The sequence below is a fragment of the Nematolebias whitei genome, chromosome 15 (genome assembly GCF_014905685.2).
Source record: "Nematolebias whitei isolate Nwh7 chromosome 15, NemWhi1, whole genome shotgun sequence".
NCBI classification, from domain to species: Eukaryota; Metazoa; Chordata; class Actinopteri; order Cyprinodontiformes; family Rivulidae; genus Nematolebias; species Nematolebias whitei.
In genome coordinates, this window is record NC_056512.1 from 33,558,382 (window position 1) to 33,579,468 (window position 21,087).

Sequence of the window (21,087 nt, forward strand, 5' to 3'; positions counted from 1 at the left end):
TAAATTAACAATGTTGATTTTATCCTCTGAACTAAGATCCAGCATGAAAACTTAACCACAAGTTATGGTTGGAGAAAGAAGTTTTGAGCTGGTAGCAACTTAATTCAGATTTTAAAGGTGTTTTGGGAGGCGAGTGCAGCTCTGTGGTCAGTGCCGTGATCTCGTAATCCTAAAATGCTGCAGGTGTGAGGACAGTTGCATCAATAAGTGAATCCGGTTTAAAACAATTGGCAAAATCCTTGTGTGAGTTTGCTCGCTGTGGCTAACCCTTCAAAGGGGAGCAAGCAAAAGGAAAACGGCAACAAGATAGTCGTGTTTCCTTGACAATAACTTCCCAAAGCCTAACATGAACCTATAGAAGTTACCAACACATTACAAAGCACACAACGAGAAATCTTGGTTTGTGTTGACATCGCACACTGTTTTGTTCAAATGCCTCGGTGATGCAGGAAAACAAAGTAAAATAGTTTTCTCATAATGCACTCTGCCTGCAGCCATACATACTCATTTTTCAGAGCTCCACCTGTTCGTGGAAAAACTCCAACACTGGTTTTATGACAACTTGTCTTTTGTCAGTGTCACTGCGGCAGCTGACTTCCTGTAACGTCGTAAACTTAAAGTAGCATCCTGTAAATGTTGTTTTTAGAAACACCTGTCAAAACACCTGTCAGTAACTGTTTGATGATCCCAAACTAGAAAAATGCAGACTCATCTTGTAAACTAGTAACTGGAATATGAAAATACATGAAGGCAATACTCGTTCCTCCCAAGAGTTTCAATCTGATCCAGAACTGAAAGTACAGTGTAATCTATTTGATTGACAAGAATCTATTAGACTATATTTAAGTTCCAAGACAAAATACCACATATGTGACTTCTGATCCTTTAAAAAATCTATATACTCACAATTCTGTGTCCTCGATGCCATCAGGCTCCTCCATGGTCTCAAGTCGTCTATTACAGGCATCTAAGATCTTCTTTCGTGGTCCCAAGGGGATATGGATACTCTTGAGGTCATGATCAGAGCATAGCAACAAAGCTTCAAGGTCAATTTTCTCCCGTTTGAAAATGGAGTAAAACTCGCTCATGCTTTGTGTAGCAAGGAAAACCTCAAGGGGGCTTGTGTCAGACTCATCATCGTCATCCAACCCTAATTCTACTTCTTCCCAAGGCAGCTCCTCCACATTCCTCTCCTGCAGGCTGTGCGCGCTCCCAATGCTGTCTTCATCTAGACTTGGGTAATGGTGCAACCGACTGCGGAGACGCACATTGTTGCCTGAGTTGGCCATGCTGGCGGTGTTTCGAGCACTCAAGTCAAACATTCCCCCAGTTACGTAGTTTCTCCTAAAAACCATGGTACCAAGACCGGGTCGGTTGAACAGGGAATCGTGACCCGAGTCTGTGCTGATCTCAGAGTAGTCTATGTCTGGCCCATGAAGGTCCGGTTCACTCATGGCACGTGAAATGGCATCGTCGTTGTCTCTGGGGAACATGTCACGAACATTGCGACGGCCACGCTCCTTTGGGTTGACGTACGTCCCTTGTTTGACAAACATGACATCGTTGCCCATCTGCAGTCCGGACAGAGAGCGCACGCTCTTCCTTCCATCTTCGTAGATTTTAAAGGTGCCATCTCCTTGTTTTCGCTTCTCCAGCTTTTTCTGGATCTTTGTCTTTCCGCGGTTTGTGGCATGGAGAGTTGCCTAATAGGACAGACACAGTGCAACAATGAGACACAATCCTAAATCAACAAATAATAAAAAAAAGATTTATTTTCATCTGACATTCAGTCTAGTGAACACATCAGTCCACAATAACTTGAGTCAACAAGTGGAAAAAATAATAAAAAGTTAATGGAATCCTGACCTGAGAATATGGCACACTGACAGTGTTGAAATTGCGCAACTTGTGACTAACAGAGCTGCTGGTGTAGCTGGAAAAGCTCATCACATCTGACATAGACTCTTCCAAGGCTTCTTTATGAAACTTTCTCTCCATCCGTTTGTGGTGCTTCTTCTGCATCTTCATGCACTCTTTGTTCCGCCGCTCGGCATCATGAAACGCCTTGTCCTTCAGCTTACCGACCAGCTTGGGATTGAGACTTGTCTGCTTGGCAGCGATGGAATCAAGGTAGCGGACACAATCCATATGATTCTTTGTGGCAGCCATGTCCAGCGGAGTGTGGTAGTCATTGTCCAGGCACCAAATGTTGGCACCAAAAGACACCAGGAAGAAAAGGCAGTTGAGGTGACCATTAGCAGCTGCCAAGTGGAGTGGCGTGTTCCCCCATATGTCACACTTGTCTGGGTCTCCTCTGTAAATCATAGAAAATATATATGTTTTAAAAAACCTTTCGAAACCCATCCATCCATCCATCTATTATCTTTACCCGTTTATTCCATTTTGGGTCACTGGGGTCGCCGGTGCCCATGTCCAGCAATCACTGTGCGAGGGGCGGGGTACACCCTGGACGGGTCGCAAGTCCATCACAGGGCCACATAGAGACAAACGAGACAAACATCCATTCACTCTCTCACTCACACCTAGGGACAATTTAGAGTTACCAATCAGCCTAACATGCATGTTTTTGGTCTGTGGGAGGAAACCGGAGCACCTGGAGAAAACCCACGCATGCACGTAAGGAACATGCCATCTCCACCCAGAAAGGCCCCTGGACCGGGGTTTGAACCAAGTACCTGCTCGCTGAGAGGCAGCAGCTCTACTAGTTGCGCCACCGTGCTGCCCCCTTTTGAAACCTTTACTACAATTCTTTAGAACCTGGAAGTCAGTTTGGGGATAAACATGGGCTCTTCTCTGACTTATGTTTAGATGACGCATGCATGAATGAGCAAGTGATTTTCTGATAATCTAAAAAAGTTAAATCTGGTCCTCTGGACATTCAAAAAAAACAAAACAAAGCAAAACAACAAAAAAATGTAGAAATGTTTCGTCTCTCATCCGAGAGACTTCCTCAGTCTGAGGTGCTGCAGCTCAGTCTCTTAAATAGCACCTTCTCAGAGTGGATCAACCAGTTTTGCTGCTGACAACCAAAACCAGCTGATCACATGCTCAAGAAGGACCATCAGCCTAACAATGGATCATTAGCACACTGATGGCTGTTTACTATTCACAGAGGGCTGAGTGATACTAGCAATCACAGCATTGTAAGAGGGGGACAATTGAACACGTAGGCCTCCACCCCTGTTTAACGATGGATGATTTCTTTTCACAAAGATGGCCTCCTTTATTTCTCTCTCAAAACATCGTTCCTCTCTATCCAGGATGTGTATATCTTCATCCCTAAAAGAGTGACCGCTGGCCTGGAGATGAGTGTAGACCGCAGAGTCCTGGCCTGATGATGTTGATCTTTTGTGCTGGGCCATCCTTTTGGCCAGTGGCTGTTTTGTTTCCCCGATGTAAGACTGATTACAGCCCTCCTGACACTGAACAGCATACACAACATTAATGTTTGTGCCGGGGGACTGGAACTTTGGGATGAACCAGTCTTTGCTGTAATGTATTTGGGGGTTTAAAAGCCACTGGGACGTTATGTTTAGAAAATAAACGTCTCAGTTTCTCTGATACTCCCTCAACATATGGAATGACCACTGGTCTGGATCTGGGTTCCTCCTTTTCACCTGTTAAAATTACCAGAACACTGTCAAATCTGAAAAAACAAATATTTCTCCCAACTCATCAACTCAAATAGACACAACCCCCGTGCCCTATTCACATCAGTAAATTCCATTCTAAATGTCCCTTCGTATTCATGTATGGAGGCCTCTGTTGACACCTGCAATGACTTCACTAAATTCTTTGTTAACAAAGTGGAGTTGATCAGGGCCTCCATCCCCCGCTCCTTAGTCGACCCATCAGCTTTTGTTTCGTGTTCTGCTACTTTCAGGCAATTCAAACCAATCACACTCCCATTGTTAAACAAAGTTGCTGGTCACATGAAGCCATCAGGATCACCATTGGACCCCATCCCAGCAGCATTGTTCAAACAGGTTCTACCAGCGATTGGGCCTGCTGTTCTAACAATACTAAACAGTAGTATTGCTACAAGCGTGGTCCCAGAGGCGTTCAAACATGCAGTAGTCACACCGTTAATTAAGAAACCTGGTCTTGACCCTTCAGCCTGCTCAAATTACAGACCAATCTCAAAACTCCCCTTTCTGTCCAAAATCCTGGAAAAAGTAGTTTTTACTCAGTTAAATCAGTTTTTAACTGAGAACAAAATCTTTGAGGTCTTTCAGTCTGGTTTCAAGCAGCTCCACAGCACCGAAACAGCTTTGGTTAGGGTTTGTAATGACATTTTAACTGCAAATGATTCTGGTCATTTTGTGGCTCTTGTACTCCTCGATCTTACTGCCGCTTTCGATACTGTTGACCACAGTATCCTCATCTCTCGGCTTGAACACTGGGTTGGGATTACAGGTGCTGCATTAGACAGGTTCCGCTCATACCTCTCTGACAGGAGTTTTTGTGTGAAGGTGGGTAAAAATCTATCCACTTCAATGCCTCTTTCCTGCGGTGTCCCACAGGGCTCGATTCTCGGACCCCTTCTATTTTCACTCTATCTGCTTCCGCTGGGGTCGATCCTAAGAAAACATGGTATTCCATTCCATTGCTACGCCGATGACTGTCAGATCTACCTGCCACTGAAACCAGCCAGTGCTTGTTCCGTCCACCCTCTCCTCAAATGTCTGGACGACATTAAGACATGGATGGCTTCAAATTTTCTAAGTTTTAACAACCAGAAGACTGAAGTCATTGTCTTTAGCCCTAGCTCAGCTGCCGCCTCTTATCCTGTGAACCTGGACTCCCTTCAGCCTTATCTGAAGCACTCTGTTAAAAACCTTGGAGTGGTTTTTGACTCGGATTTTAAGTTCGACAAACAGATCAGTTCGGTTCTGCAGAGAAGCTTCTTCCAACTGCGGCAGGTAGCTAAGCTCAAGCCAGTGCTGTCTAGACCCGACCTTGAGACACTAGTCCATGCATTCATCACAACCCGCCTGGACTATTGTAATTCACTGTATGCTGGGGTCAGCCAGGCTTCTATCTCACGGCTACAGCTCGTCCAGAATGCTGCAGCTCGGCTCTTAACCGGTACACCAAGGTATGAGCACATCACACCAGTTCTGTCCTCCCTACACTGGCTTCCTGTGAGAACTAGGATTGATTTCAAAATTCTCCTCCTGACCTATAAGTGCCTAAATGGTCTCGCACCCATCTACCTCTCTGAGCTACTGGAACCATATGTTCCCTCTCGGGCTCTGAGATCATCCGATTAGCTGCTTTTGGTTGTTCCAAAAACACGACTGAAGCTCCGAGGAGATCGGGCGTTTTCAGTCATGAGTCCCAAACTGTGGAACAACCTACTCCCCAACATTAGGCATGCCACCTCCCTTCCTGTGTTCAAATCCCTGCTAAACCCAAAATGCTTCCCGGGCGCTTTCAATAGCTGCCCACTGCACCACCTGGTGGTGGATGGGTTAAATGCAGAGACTAATTTCGCCAATGTATGGAAACATACAGTGCTGACATTGTGATGACATTATTATTATTATTATTATAAAAACACATCTGTTCTCTCTGGCGTTTCATACTGTGTGAGTTGATTTAGTATATCTTGTTCCATGTCTTCATTTTAATGCTGTTGTTTTATTTTTTTAAGGTATATTCTTACTGCTTTTTATTTCTCAGTGTTACCCTTAGTGTTAAGCACTTTGATAACAGTCTATCTGTTTTAAATTGTGCTCTATAAATAAATATGACTTGACTTGACTTGACTTGTTGGCTGACTGGAGTCCTGAGCCCTCTGTGAATAGTAAACAGCCATCAGTGTGCTAATGATCTATTGTTAGGCTGATGGTCCTTCTTGAGCATGTGTTCAGCTGGTTTTGGTTGTCAGCAGCAAAACTGGTTGATCCACTCTGAGAAGGTGCTATTTAAGAGAATGAGCTGAATACAGCACCTCAGACTGAGGAAGTCTCTCGGATGAGAGACGAAACGTTTCTACATTTTGTTGTTGTTTTGCTTTGTTTTGTTTTTTTGAATGTCCAGAGGACCAGATTTAACTTTTTTAGATTTTTCTACCTGGATTATTGAGCATGCATCAGGATATTTTCTGATAATGTTTTCAGCACTGACCCATCATCTAGGAGTTATTATTGGGACCTTAATTCATAATTCAGAGTTTAAGTGCTACAATACACTTATAGAAAACAACTTTATAAATTATGAAAATAGTAAAACTTCAAAGTTATACCATTTTGAACCATCCATTGGTCATTATTAGCGCTACATGCTAAATCTTCCTCTTCCTGACAGACCATGACCTGAGGGTTACCTCTGTGTGTTGATCTGTCGCTTCAGGTTTGTAACACGACCCCAGGCATCTCTGCTTCACTACCTGTATTCTGTTTCAAAAGAGGCCACGCTCATTGTGCCTGACACGTAAAGCATGGTTTTCCAAGAGCGGTGATACCTACTGTACATCTTCAAGTCATACTCGCAAGGAGTATTCCAGCTGGTTAGGTGACATGCCAGATGGGCTTGCAACTTTTGTCACGTTTTTATTATTCCACTATAATTCTAATATTTAATCTTATTTTTGTGTTTAGTTAACAACATCTAGTTGTTAGCTCAATTTATACAACAGGAACTGGACATTAGTGACGTAACTTTCAGCTTCAAGACTCTCCAGGTTTTTAGATATTTTGTTGGTATTGAACCACAGTGCTAACTGAACTGTCTTATGGCTTGTCTGTCATCCACTGTAGCCACATGCAGACTCCTAAATATTTGATGGAATGGACGTGAAACTACTGGTAAAGTGCAGATATATTATTAATGAATGGGCTGCAGGCTTTTCTCTGGGAATGTGTCAGATCAGCCGGATCTTGGACAGCGATTAGCAAAGCCCTACTCTGATTTCAGAGCAATGCTCTTTATGTCGTCGGGTTTGTTTGCCCATTTGAATTGTGACGTTTTATGGTCTGAGATTTTTCTGCATCATTCACATTACTGTCACCATTTTCAGTTCTCAGATTATCTGGAGTCACTGAATCTTGTTAATACACCTGAATCTGCCCATCACTGCAACTTTCAGTTTTTGGGTTCTGAATGATCGCATCTTCATTAATGTTTCTCATGCTTCGATTATGGGGGCTAATTGTCACACTGTTAACGCCTGTAATTACACATCAGTCACAAAAAACTCAAGAAAATGTCTGATAACAATGTTGTTACTGCTCTCAGGGATTCAACCAAACCCTGGACCACCCACTATTTATATGACACCAAATGACTTTAAGAACGTGTCTGGTCTTCATTTTCTGTATGTAAACGCACGTAGCCTTCTGAGAAAACTTGATTCCTTGAAAATTCTGGTCAGTTCTTCTGGGGCAGACGTAATCTTCATCTCTGAAACCTGGCTCAATAAATCTGTACTCAATAATGACCTGGTAATCAATGGATTTAACATCTACCGCTGTGATCGTCAAAAAAAGGGGGGGGGGGGGAGTCGCTGTTTACATCAGAGATTCTTTGGTTGCTAGTCTTGTGTCTTCTAAAACAATGCCAAACCAGTTTGAAGCCTTAGCTGTAAACATCACTTTGAATGGAGGCCAGATTTTATCTGTAGTCTGTTGTTACCGTCTACCCTCAGCAACACCTGAGGCTCTGTCTGTCCGCCCTGATGGAATTTCTTGGTAATTCAAAATTCAAAGAGATCCTTTTGGCAGGAGACCTCAACATTGATTGGGGTAAGCCGACTTCCCTCTGTGATAAATTCAAAGAATGTTTCCTGTCTCTCAAGCTTACCCAATCGATCAACTCTCCCACTAGATTAAACAAAAACCTTCCTGAAAAATCCTCCATCTTAGACCTATTTCTAACTAATATGCCTCACAAATTCCCTGGTACAGGTGTATTTGCCAATATCTTGAATGATCATTGTGTGACAGCGGCTTTGAGAGATATTAAACTTCCACCTTCTAAGCCTAGATTAATTCAAAAAAGGGATCTGAAACATTTTTGTGAACAGTCATTCCTCTGGGATCTGTCTCACTTTGACTGGCATCGTATTCTGTTAAATGATGACGTGAACTCCGCTTGGAACTATTTTCGTAATAGTTTCATTTATTTTGTTAACAAACATGCTCCTTTTCGTCAGTTCAGAATAAAGGGACGAGACAGTCCCTGGTTTGGTCCTGAGCTAGCTGATCTCCTGCACAGGAGAGATCATCTTTGGGCCACAGCAAGAAAATCTGACTCAGACACTGATTGGTTGAGTTTTCAACAGATGAGGAATAAATGCACAACTGCTGTCAAAGCAGCAAAACGCAACTATTTCTTATCTCAGACCTCCAAAAATCTAAATGACCCTAACAGATTCTAGAAAACCATCAAATCTCTCTCAGGCACCCCCCAATCATCTGACCTCCCATCACAACTTCTCGTTAACTCTGTTCATGTGTCAAATAAGCACGAGATCCTGAACTGTTTCAACAAACATTTTGTTGCTTCTAGTTCTTTATTTGACACAGTTACTAATGGAAAATCAGCCACTTCACTTAATAACCAAATTTCTACAAATGAAATCTCTCCTACAAGTCAATCCTCAGTTAATCACACCTTCTCTTTTTCTCCATTCTCAGTCAGTGAGGTTAATAAACTGTTAAAAGATCTTGATCCTAAAAAATCTGTAGGTCCAGATGAACTTCCACCTTATTTCTTAAGGCTGGCTGCTCATATCATCACAGTCCCTGTGATCCACATCTTCAATCTCTCCATAAGACAAAACTCCATTCTAGATGCTTAGAAAACAGCCTTTGTTCTTCCTTTGCTGAAGGGAGGTGACCCCACCTCACTGAACAACTATCAGCCAATCTCTAAACTCTGTATTTTAGCCAAGGTTCTAGAAAAACTGATAAACTCTAAAATCAAAAATTACCTGGACTCATTTAACATCTTACCTCCACATCAATCTGGTTTCAGGAAACAACACAGCACAACGACTGCTTCACTGAAGGTTCTTAATGAAGTTGTTGAAGCACTGGATGATAAGGATTATTGTGCTGCACTTTTCTTAGACCTGTCTAAAGCTTTTGACACTGAGGATCATAACGTCTTGTGTTATAAGCTCTCAGAAATTGGTTTCTCAGAGCACACCATTGGCTGGTTCTCTAACTATCTCTCAGATCGGATGCAATGTGTTCAACATAATGATACTTCCTCCAGTTATTTAACAGTCAACAATGGTGTACCACAAGGCTCAGTCTTAGGACCCACCCTCTTTACAATCTACATACAGAAAGTAGGTAAAAACATCCCTAATGCATCCATACATTTCTATGCTGATGGCACAGTTGTTTATTGTCGAGCTAAAACAGCTGATAAGGCTTTCCAGCTTTTGAAATCTGCATTTAACTACATCCAGACAGATTTGTTCCACCTCAAACTTGTCCTAAATGCCGACAAAACCAAAGGGATGCTTTTTTCAAATAGGAAGTTGGTCCCAGCAGTTCTTCCTCCGATTTTATCCTCAAATGGTGTCCCCATTGAGTTTGTTGATTCCTATAAATATGTGGGTATCTTGGTCGACTCACATCTCTCTTTTAAGCTTCATTATGGAAAACTTGGTAAAGAAACTGAAAGTTAAACTGGGTTTCTTTTTCAGAAACAGATCCCGTCTAACTCTGAATGCTAGGAAACGCCTTGTATCTGTGACTTTCCTTCCCTCCATTGACTACGGTGACATTATTTACATGAACGCTCCTACAAGCACCCTGCAGATGTTGGATGCTGTCTATCATGGTGCACTAAGATTCATAACTGGCTGTGATTATCATACCCACCACTGCACCCTGTATTCACTGGTTAACTGGACATCATTAACTTCACACAGACTCTCCCACTGGTACATTTTCATCTTTAAATCACTTCTTGGTCTGCTGCCTTCATACATCTCTTCCTACATGTCTCTACGTGAGTGCAGCTACGGCGTGTGCTCTCAGGACATTATTACCTGCAGTGTTCCCTCAATGAGGACTGAACTAGGCAAAAGGGCCTTCTCCTACTCCGCTCCTGTTTCCTGGAATACCTTACAAAAACAATTGAAGCTCTCGACCTTGACCTCTCTAAGTGGCTTTAAGAATCTGTTGGACTCCTGGCAGGGACCAATGCAGACATGTTCCTGTTTTTAGCTTTCTACATTCACCTTAGAATCTAGCCTTAGAATCTCGCCTTAGAATCTAGCTGTTTTTTTTGTTAGCTTTTTTAATTTAGCCATCCTATTTGTAAATAAATAAATAAATAAATAAAACAACTCTAGTATGACTTTTTATAACTGTTTATTGCTGTCATTGTTATTATTGTTGTTGTCGCTGTTGTCCATTGTTGTCATCATTCTTTGTTGAAATCAGGTCTCTTGTAAATGAGTCCTCGAGGCTCAATGGGATTTACCTGTCTAAATAAAGGTTGAATGAAATGTTAGTCCAGGATGAGGTTCATACGAAGGTAGGGGAGCCCATAATTCAGAATTATTGACTGTCAGTGGCAAACAGCCCAAAAAAGGAACAATAAAACAATAATCAAACAAAAGAAAAAGTAACACTGTTTGCACAATGTAAAAAAAGATTATATAAAGTAAAGGTTATAAATTAAAAGAATAGAAATACAAATGAACTCAGAATGAAGTATTTATTGCTATTAGAGTTCAGATTATATAATATTTATACAAAGCTATTATGCAATATGCTAGCTTTATGTGTTAGCCTATAATTTATATCCGTGAGCAGTGTCTGCTCCCCACGTCAATATCAACTTACAGCCTGAATCTTCACTTTCAGTGACAGTTTGATGTTCCTGCAGGTAGCACGGTGCAATAAATGTGCTAAATATAGAAGGGATGGTATCTTTCCCATGTTAAACTTCTCTGCATGATATAATGTCTCATGAACTTGACTTATGGCATATTAATGTTTAATTTTTGTTCCAGTACTTCATGTCTGTTGTCAGTTAAAAAAAAAATCAATTGCCCTTAGCATCCAAATGCCACTGAGGGTTTGTTTGCATGTTTTTTTTCATGGGAAATGCTGAATTAAAGTGAAGGTCGTGACCTGAGAGCGGAAAAGTTGGTTTTTATTTTGGCTCCTGAAAACCGCCCGTTAGAAATGGAAGTTTCAGAAGGGATGAAACGTTAAAAAAAAAAAAAGATTTAATCTTTACTCATAATGTGTTTCAGGGAAAGCCGGGCTCTAAAATTATGCAGTTATGCTTTGCATGGGACGGTTTGGACATGATTGAATGAGGCTGCCTCTTTTAAAATTACTCAGTGAGGCAAACTCGTTTTTTTTTTTTCTGGCTGGCATGCAAAGCAGGTCAACCAAATGAGAAGAGAAATGTGCCGTAGCATCAAAATACCAGATCAGATTTGAACAGTTTGCTAAGACGTGTTCAACTTTAACATTAGACATCGTCTCTCTGAATTAAGTTAATTTTACTTCTTCCTGCAATGAAATGATCAAATCAGACAATTAAAAATAAATTAAACTGTTCTGAGTCATCACATTATATGAGTCATCTGTAAAGACTGCTTGTAGGCAAATGTGCTTCTCTTTTTAAATGCACCACTGATTTAGGTTTGGCAGTCAACGCTAAAGTTTTCATATTGAACATCATTATATTAATCTCAGCATATTGACGATGAGAGTTATGGTGCTGAAAAATAACATTTTAAATTATATAATACATTTTATAATATTAAAAACATTCAAACACTTCTATTTTTGTTCTTTTTTCAGTGTTTGAACAGATTTCTCAATGTTCATGGTGTAGTACTTGAATAAGAAATAACTATTTGGTGTCAACTATGTCTGTTAGCAAAATATCTTGTAAACCACTGGACGGATTTTAATGAAACTTTCAGTAAATAATCAGTAGATAGACCTCTACAACTGTTTACTAAATAAAGTCAACCCAATTTAAGACGGCCAATACAGACAGCTGAATTTAGAAAACACAAAAATGTCTATAAATTTGTCAACTTTATAGATATTGTGCTAACATTTGCTGTGGTTGTAGCTGGCAATCATTCCCAACTCAAAAACCAAGTGCAACTCTGTGCTCCGATCTTTACCTCAAACTTTAGCATATAGTGTTGGAGTTGATCCTGTTTGTCTGTTAGCAAAATATTTAATGAACCACTGGACGCATGGTAATGAATCTTTGAGACAACAATTAAAAGGTGTTAATCTAACCACTAACCGCTCTTATTGGGGAGTGGTACAGAGGTTAGAGAAGGTGGGCCTGTGATTGGAAGGTTGCCGGTTCGACTCCCTAGATGGACAACATCAAAATGTGGGTGGAAACGGTGAAATATCAACATCTGCCTCACCCTTGAGCAAGACCCTTAACCCCCACCATCTGCTCCCAAACAGGCCTCTCTTGGAAATGAGCCCTCGTGACTCAGTGAGACTGTATAAATAAAAGTTGAATAAAAAGAATAAATTAAAAATCTGACCAACTTCTGTCAGTCTGACAGTCTGGCTGCTGCAGCCATCTAAAACACCAACACGGCTATAACTGGGGCACCCTTTCAGATTAAGAGCTAAAGTTTTATGCTGCTGCAGCTGAGAGTCATCCACAACACACGCACTGAGCGTTACTGAGGCGGCGGGCGATATGCATTCCTTTAAGAAATACTTTTACCCGCGCTTCTTTTTTAGTAAAACTGCAACAGAGATTAAAAGTGTCAATCAGAAGAAGTGTGAGGGTGCTGTGATGGGTCGTACCCACCCCCGGGACACGATCAGCCGCAGGGCCTCCAGGATGCCGTGGTAAGCCGCCCATAACGTCGGGGTCATGCCATCCTCGTCCGGCGCGTTCAGCTCCTTCCTGGTCGCCTCCTTCAGCAGGTCCAGGTACCCGTCCCGGGCCGCCTTGTGGTACCTGTCATTCATGGTGCAGAGTTAATCCACCGATCCGTCCGGTCCATCTCATCATCATCATCATCCTGTTTATCTTCACGAACAGCAGCGCCATGGCTGTGACGCGCCGGGCACTGGCCCACCGTCCACACCGAGACACTCGCGTCAGGACCCGGAGCAACGCGTCGGTGGTTTCCAAGGACGCGACCGGGCTCACCGTGTGCGTGGACCAACAGTGCTCCCGGTGGACGTGGATCAGAACACGCGCACTGAGCCCGCTAATGCAGACGGTTATTAAACTTTACTTGATGTGACAGGTGCACTTTTGTTGTTTCTTTTGATTACCAAGAAACTTCTTCTTAAAGCGAGTTAATTATGAGCTGGTTTAGAACCAGTTAAGCTTTAATAGATACTGGGGGGAAAAAAGAAAGAAAACAAGCCCTGACCCTCATTTTGCCTCTAGTCATTACTGTTCTGTTTAGGTCTAAACTGTTCCCATTAGCTCATTCATGGAATTACATTAAGACACATTTCTTTAAATGTGTTCTTCATAATGTTTTAGGAAAATAATTTTAATCCAGTACATCTGAAAGTGTGTGCAAGAGTTATCTTTAGACTTATTTTGCTCTTTATTCAGTCCAGATGACGCTTTTTGGGGATTTTTTCCTGTGAATTGATCACTTAAAATGTTTCAACAACAAAATGTATTTTTTTAATAAACTTTTTTTTTTTTTTTTGGGTGGGTGTTGGTTTTTGATCAGTTTATTCATTTTGAATTTGGCCTCATGTAAAAATAGGCTTGACCCGGTTGGTCTGAGAAAAAACTCGTGAGAAATGAGATAAAAGAAAGTATAAAATAAATAAAATGTCTTGTGCTGCAGGCACCCTGTTTTGGTGGACACGTGTCTTTTTATACCCATAACCAAATGTCATAACAGAAAACTTCAAGAGGCAGTTTTAAATAGGATTTTAAGCCCTTTCATAACAGCCTGTCAAAAATACACTACTTGTTTTTATGTCCTTATTTAAAAGTTTGAAATAAATTACCCAAATTGACAAATAGAAGGTAATATTTTAGAACCAATCGAAGAGACTTTCAAAGGGTTATTCAGCTGAAATATTGGCACAGTATGATCAGCGTTTGTCCGATGTCACTTCTGCAAGTTTTATTTTTCCTGTTCCCTAAAGGTATGACTTTATACTCTCCGAGACAGCCTTTCCATTGGTTTGGACACTTGGTCTTTGTCCTCCACTTGTACGTATTCCCTCAATCTTAAGCACACTTTGCACAAAAAGTTATGGCCATGCGTACGGACTGATTTGTGAAAAGCAGACTGTGTCCAACGAAAATCTGAAAAAGCCTCAGAAATCTTGGAACTATTGATCAAAATGTGATAAAGTTTGGCTGCTTGGAAGCAGAATGTGGGGAAAAAAAAAGTATATTTGTGTTTAAGAATGCTCCGTCAAATGGCAAGGTGGCAAGTTACTTCTTAAAATGATCAAGTCCTGTGTCATCGTCTCATTTTTCATGCCTAATTAAGCATTTTTATTTTATAGTTTCCGCTTTAAATAAAGCATGTAGCCTCACCCCGATGAAAAAAGATAGACGCTCCCGAGTTAGTTTCACCAGTGGCACATTCTCAAACAGAATCAGAACGGTGTACGACAAAAGGTATTAGGTCTGAGCACACCTTTCATGTACCACGCCTCACATGCAACAAAACAGCATTTCCTCATAGTGCCGCGAGGAGCATTAAAGAACTCAAAGTATTCCCTCCAGGCAGGGAATCCAAAGGATCAGTGAGCAGAAAGCTGTGCCTTTGGAGAGAACGGGTGTCTTTTTTTTTTTTTTATTTATTTTGGTTGCAGGTTAAGACAATAACAAAAAGCTTTTTAAAGTAGTTTTAAAAACGCAAAAAGGAGTTTATTTTTGCAGTTCTCGATTATGTACGGTGCAACACCGTCTTGCGCACGCGTGCACACACGATACGTTTGTAACAACCATCCAGATGTTTTGTGTCAAATAAAAATAAAAAAAAAACACGCTGTTTACTTGAAACCTGTTTCTCCAATTGTAAAATACATGAGAAAAATTCACTTCCAGGAACCTTCTGCTGAACTCTGCATCATTATTTGGGGTCAAACATACATTGTTTGTAGATGACACCCTGCTGTTGAAAACACATTGACATTTTTTCACTCTTTGTGCGTAAACAGCAACGTTTCCAGGACATATAAAAGCCGCAGCAGCTCAGACGACTCACAGAACCACATTTCCACAGGTAGGCTCCTGAGCACCTTGAAGCATTTTCTTTGTTGTTTAAAGATCACTGATTGAAATGATAGGAGTTTACATGTTAAAATCATTAATGGGAATCACGATCAGGAGGAAAATACATAAAGAAAGTTGTGCAGAGCCAACTAGATGACAGTTAGTTAGTTTATGTCCAAGTTTAGGGCGGGATCTGCTTTTAAATGGGGGGTTGGTGTTTGGGCGTAGCTCTTCAACCTGCCATCTCTCATATCTGCTTCCAGCTGCAGCCATCAGTCCACTTCTGAGGGAAGAGACATGTGCTGCAACCCCAAGGCTCCCTGTGATTGTTTGGCCAGCGGCAGCCTGTGTGATCCCTGCAAGCTGACAGGCAAGGACCGAGACATGGAGGCGGCGCACCCACCCAACATCAGCACAGCGAGTCACCCGTGGAGCGGGAGCGAACTCGACCCGGCCACCTCCACTGAAGTGGTGAGGGAAACAGGCCGAAACTGGGGGTGGACGCTGTCTGGGTTCATCTGCCTGAACATTCTCATGCTGGGTTGCTCCTTGGTCAGTGGCAGCACTTCAACCTCCGCCAACATCAGCTTTCCAGACCTGGAGGTTTACCTCATCCTCCTCGTCCTCTTCACTGCCATCTGGATGGTCTATTACACCATTTACACAACCAAGAACCCAAATGCTGTCACCTACAGGGATGAGCATGCCGGACCAATATGGCTCAGAGGTAAGAAACATTTAAAGACAAAATATTTAACGCGCTAACCGATTATTGGACAGTTGCATGACTTTTCCTGTGTTCTGCGTGTTTACCTCTCCAGGTGGACTTGTGCTGTTTGGAATTCTCAGCATCATCATGGACATTTTCAAGATCACTGGCTACGTGGGATATCTCCACTGTGACTCTGCTGTTAAAGTCGTATTCCCTGTGGTGCAACTCGTCTTTACTCTTGTGCAGGTATGAATAAAAAAATAAATAAACGATTAAAATCCAGCATGCATGGTTTAGATCATCCAGTTTTGATAGGTGCAACACATTAAAGCTACATGCACATTAAATTTGCAGACGTACTTTCTGTGGATCCATTCAAAAGACTGCGTGCAGCTGCAAAGGAACCTGTCCTGGTGAGTGGTTCGGACATTTCCATCTTTATTTTAGTTTGCTTTGTCTCTAAACATGTGATCTCTCAGAGCCTGCTAGATGTTTGCTCCATCTCAAATTCCCTTTATGCCGCAAAATGAACTGATTGATCTAACAAAAAAAATGCACCTTTATGAATCTTAAATGTCAATTGTTAGATGTTGTGCTCAGATGGAGCTAGTTTTATGTTTTAAATGTATCTGATTATAGTTTAAGTTTCTGTTTTTTCTTGTTTCAGCTGTGGGCTGATGCTCACCCTCGCTACAAACCTAGTTATTTGGATGACCGAAGTAACTGAGGAGTCTCTCCACCAAACAACAGAACCTGACTACCTGACCAACACCACCAAGCTCTCAAGACGAAGCCTGTACATCAACAGAGGTGACTGAAGCTGACAAAGAAACAAAAAATAGATCCTATAGTCTTTAAGCATCCGCGGAATAACACTTTCCTACTTTTGTGCTGTTTCCTGTCTCACAGCTGGTTATGGAGATGAATCCTGTGCATGCAGCCACACTTCATGCACTTTCTTCAAGGAGGCCTACTACTACCTGTACCCATTCAATATTGAGTACTGCCTCTGTGCCTCAGCCATGGCCTACGTTATGTGGAAGAATGTAGGGCGAGTATCAGCCGAATTCAGCCACCACATCAAATTTAGCATCAAGAACATCGTGGTCGGTCCCACTTTGGGGGTTGTCCTGGTGGTCGCAGGCCTGGCGACGTTTGCCATGTACGAGATTGAAATGAAGACCAACTATTATGACGAGAAAAGCAGAGACAATGCCGTGATGATGCACTTTGTCATGAATATAGTCATCGTGGCCTTGATGTCCATCTGCACCGTCATCGGCTGTGCCATCTATAAGGTGGATCACAGGGAGCACAGCACTGAGAAGAACCCCACCCGCAGCCTAGATGTGGGGCTGCTGGTGGGATCCTCACTGGGCCAGTTCATCATCAGCTACTTTTCCATCGTGGCCATGGTGGCGACCGGAGCCAAAGGCTACCTGAATGTGCTTAACTTGACCTGGGGCTTGCTGATGTTGATCCATCTTGGTCTGCAGAACTATTTCATAGTTGAAGGTTTGCATCGACAGCCCTTCCATGAAGCAGACACAGTGGTGGTAAATCCATACGCGACAAATTCAAGCAAAGACGAGGGCAACCTTGAAAAAGTCGACATGGAGAAAAGCGCCGATGCAGAGGCACAGAACCATAGTGGGACGGTGGAACATCACAAACTGTCGTGGAAGCGGCGAGTGCTGAGGGAGGTCTGTGCCTTTCTGCTGCTGGGCAACGTCATTGTGAGTACTTTGCTCCCTTAAATTCACTGTTGAACTGAGACGGACTGAATACTAACCCTTTGTTTGTGTCTTCCACAGCTGTGGATCATGCCTGCGTTTGGAGCTCGTCCTCAGTTTGACCATGACGCTGAAACTGAGTTCTATCAGTTCAGCATGTGGGCTGTCCTCGTGAACGTGGGTCTTCCCTTTGCCATCTTTTACCGAATGCACTCAGTCTCCAGCCTCTTGGAAGTTTTTCTAAACTCATAAAGCTGCACTTTAAAACTGAACAGGAAGCTCTTGTTGGACATTATCAAACTCCTTTGTGTAGATTCATCTTTTGAAGTAATGACTGACAGAAGAACATTGTTTTGTTGTTTTATTGTAAATTATGTGACAAAGTGAATGTATTTTAAATGCTCTTTTCATAATTCAAATGAATATACTGTGTATATCTTGTATGCAAAAATATCAAAGCGACCAGTTTATAAAAATGAGAAACTTTTTTTGTACCACGTCAAAACAAATAAGTCTATTTTTTCCAAAAAGTTTTAAACCACCCAGTTTCTTTATTATTGTCCAATTGCTGAAATAAAGTATAAAGTGTCTGTAACCAATATAGACCATGAACCGCAGGATTAATTTTAATAAAATGTGCAGAAAGTGATAATTTGATGGACATCTAAAGCTAATTAATTAATGGAGTCAACCAATCATGATTCTGTTATTTTAGTTGTTTGAACCCGTGTGCAGACAGACAATGGGAAACTCCAAGATAAAAGTAAATGATTTAAATTTTGTTTTGCTGACGGGGCAGCAAAACGTACTTTTAGGGATGAGGAGAGGAGAGGAAGAACAGAGCATGACAGCCTCGACAAGACAATCCACAGACAGCGAAAAGAGACAAAGACGCTGAATAAATACAGACACTAACGAGACATGACGACAAACACCTGGGGTGACTGGAACTGGAGACAGGTGCGACAGGAGGGGGAACACTGGGGAGTGCATGAACCACAAGGATACAGAAAAGACAGGACAAAGCACAGAATTCCACACAACTTAAGTCAAGATGGTCATCACAGACAGATGAACTTAACCCCCCCAAATTAAACTGGCTATAACTCTTTAGGTTTTGGTTTATTGTCGTATGCAGATCAGCACAAGGTCAACAATGCAATGAAATGCTCAGGACGAGAAGAACCGTCTGTCTGCATACACCACAAGGGAACGAGCTAGGATTTAGTGTAGACAAGATATTCACTAAATATATTCCAAGTGCTACTCGAGGACCGTTGGTGTTAACTCTATCTGTCTGTTAGCAAAATATTTAATAACTCACTGGCTGTATTTTATTGACGCTTTCAGAAAGAAATCATTTGATGTACATCTAGTGCTGATTACCTTTGGAATCAGACAAATTTAGAATGCACAACACAGCTAGTTAACAGTGGCTATCGTCAAATTTACAAATACGGATGGTGATAAAATATTAATTTATGTGTTTTTAGTATAAAGTCAACTCTTTTGCGACAAACTAATAAAGTGGCTAAAGATACATTTTTAAAATGCTTCTTGCTAAGCTAAGGTGGCACAGTTGGTAAAGCTACCACTTCTCAGCAAGAAGGTTGCCAGACTGAATCCCAGCCGGGGGGCCATTCTAAGTGGAGTGTGCATGTTCTCTCCGTGCATGCGTGCGTTTTATTCTGGATAGTTCAGTTTCCTCCCACAGACCAAAAACATGCAGGCTGATTGGTAAATTGTCCCTATGTGTGAGTGAGAGAGTGCATGTTTGTTTGTCTTGTTTGTCTCTATGTTTCTCTGTGATGGACTGGAGACCTGTCCAGAATGTCCCTTGCCTCTTGAACAGTGACAGCTGGACATGGGCTTCTTCGGTACCTCTGAATGGACCTTACCAGGGAGGCCAAGGAGAGTCCATAAAAGTTATGAACAGAATCAGTGACGTCTATTCTTATCTCAAAGCTATCCCTTGAATTTAGATGCCTTTTATTCATGAATGGGTAGAGATAGGTCAGAAACAATTGTTTAGTAAACAAGTACTGAAAGAGTTAAACTGAAAATGACACATAACTGAAGTGCTGTTTTTGAATCAACGAGCATAAAAATACGAGATTAATTTATTTTATTTTGTGTGTAACAGAGCCTCCTGGTGGTAAAAAAGCATCACTGCAAGCCGTCAACGTCCTTCTGTAATAACCCCAAATCCATGCCCAATAATCCAGGTATACAATCCAACATTTTTCAGTCAGGATTCTTCTGCAATTTTCACAAAGTTACAATAAATTAATAAATACATATCGTTCAAACTTAAATGAAACAATAAGCAACGCATTGCATACTGTTTTTGTGAGCTGAACCAAATATGTACATAAAAAGCATCTTTAACAGATATAAAACCCTCTAGTCTAGGAAACAATTTCGAGTCTATCAGTTTTTCATTTACCCTTTATTTATCCAGGTAGTCTCACTGAGCCACGAGAACTCATTTTCAAGAGAGACCTGTTTAGGGAGCAGATGGTGGTTAAGAGCCTTGCTCATGGGCCCAGAATGGGGAGAATGAGGGTGGGGGCAGGTGTGGGTGCTTCACATACCCCACCCACATTTTTGATGTTGTCGGTACCGGGTCTTGAACCGGCGATCTTCCGCTCACAGGCCCACCTTCTCTAACCTCTGCGCCACCACTCCCCAAATGTTTTGCACTTGACACACTTGCTGAAAGTTTGACAATTAAAAAGAGTAAATGTGGTTCATTTCAAATAAATAAAGAAATAGACTTGACTCTGGCACATTTATGGGCACCCACCCGTTCTCTGGGGTCCTTCGCACAAGCGTTTGTTTACGTCCACGTCTCCAGGAAATTCATCTTGCTTGTGTCCAAAATGCGGAGACAGGTAATTAATATGTTGTAGTTTTATCGCAACTAAGGGACAATCATTTTTAATAAAGGAACATCATGTGTTCATCAATATTTCCAGTTAAAACGAGTTTGCCTGTGATTATAAGTTAAGGTAACAGCCAGAATGTTGTTTTGTTAGCGTCGAAGCTAAGTTTTTTTTTATGTTTTCAGGACTCTCAAGACTCTCCTCTGTTCGGTGAAGAGGACGACAACCTGCAGCTAAAAAGGTCTAAAGTTAGGTAAGAGATCTGATTTGGTGTATACACAGCCAAACCTATTCTGACACATTGAACAGCAGGCTAAAATTATTTCAGATATCCCTTGGTTTCGTTCTTCCACCTCTTCTTCCGGACATGCGCAATAGCGGTTTATTTACTGTGCGAGGTCCTCAGCGTTCGTTTCATTGCCTCTATGGTCTCCATCATCCTCCTGCTGTCCTGTGACTTCTGGACTGTCAAGGTTAGTGTGAAGCTATATGTATAATATGTATTTATATATATATATATATATATATATATGTATTTGTATATGTATTT

At 41.7% G+C, this 21,087-nt stretch overlaps 3 protein-coding genes across 3 annotated transcripts in view; 2 read left to right on the forward strand and 1 right to left on the reverse strand.

Moving 5' to 3' along the window:
• Positions 1-902: 902 nt before the first annotated feature.
• Positions 903-13,126, reverse strand: ush1ga (Usher syndrome 1Ga (autosomal recessive)). Its single transcript, XM_037688396.1, has 3 exons — positions 12,805-13,126; positions 1,867-2,314; positions 903-1,703 (listed from the first exon to the last, which is right to left on the reverse strand). Exons 1-3 carry the CDS (start codon positions 12,966-12,968, stop codon positions 903-905), a joined length of 1,413 nt encoding a protein of 470 aa, XP_037544324.1. The 5' UTR covers positions 12,969-13,126.
• A 2,378-nt stretch (positions 13,127-15,504) lies between these two features.
• otop2 (otopetrin 2) lies at positions 15,505-17,904 on the forward strand. Its single transcript, XM_037688397.1, has 6 exons — positions 15,505-15,934; positions 16,029-16,165; positions 16,274-16,332; positions 16,587-16,729; positions 16,829-17,655; positions 17,734-17,904. The coding sequence occupies exons 1-6, from the start codon at positions 15,505-15,507 to the stop codon at positions 17,902-17,904; spliced, it is 1,767 nt and encodes a 588-aa protein (XP_037544325.1).
• Positions 17,905-20,483: 2,579 nt separating this feature from the next.
• The window catches only part of zgc:112148 (uncharacterized protein LOC550424 homolog), a 2,973-nt gene continuing 2,369 nt past the window's right edge, over positions 20,484-21,087 (forward strand). The window contains exons 1-3 of the mRNA XM_037688399.1: positions 20,484-20,546; positions 20,723-20,790; positions 20,866-21,010. Of these exons, the coding sequence (XP_037544327.1) occupies positions 20,535-20,546; positions 20,723-20,790; positions 20,866-21,010 (225 nt within the window). The 5' untranslated portion in view covers positions 20,484-20,534. The remainder of the gene's footprint in view (positions 20,547-20,722; positions 20,791-20,865; positions 21,011-21,087) is intronic.

Bases quoted from the DNA above. Each gene is read 5' to 3' on its own strand.
- ush1ga (XM_037688396.1), bottom strand. From the start codon at position 12,968: ATGAATGACAGGTACCACAAGGCGGCCCGGGACGGGTACCTGGACCTG. The intron at 2,315-12,804 runs GTGGGTACGACC...TATGATTTACAG, and splicing joins CGGCTGATCGTGTCCCGGGG to AGGAGACCCAGACAAGTGTG. The intron at 1,704-1,866 runs GTCAGGATTCCA...CTGTCCTATTAG, and splicing joins TCAGTGTGCCATATTCTCAG to GCAACTCTCCATGCCACAAA.
- otop2 (XM_037688397.1), top strand. From the start codon at position 15,505: ATGTGCTGCAACCCCAAGGCTCCCTGTGATTGTTTGGCCAGCGGCAGC. The intron at 15,935-16,028 runs GTAAGAAACATT...TTACCTCTCCAG, and splicing joins CGGACCAATATGGCTCAGAG to GTGGACTTGTGCTGTTTGGA. The intron at 17,656-17,733 runs GTGAGTACTTTG...TGTCTTCCACAG, and splicing joins TGCTGCTGGGCAACGTCATT to CTGTGGATCATGCCTGCGTT.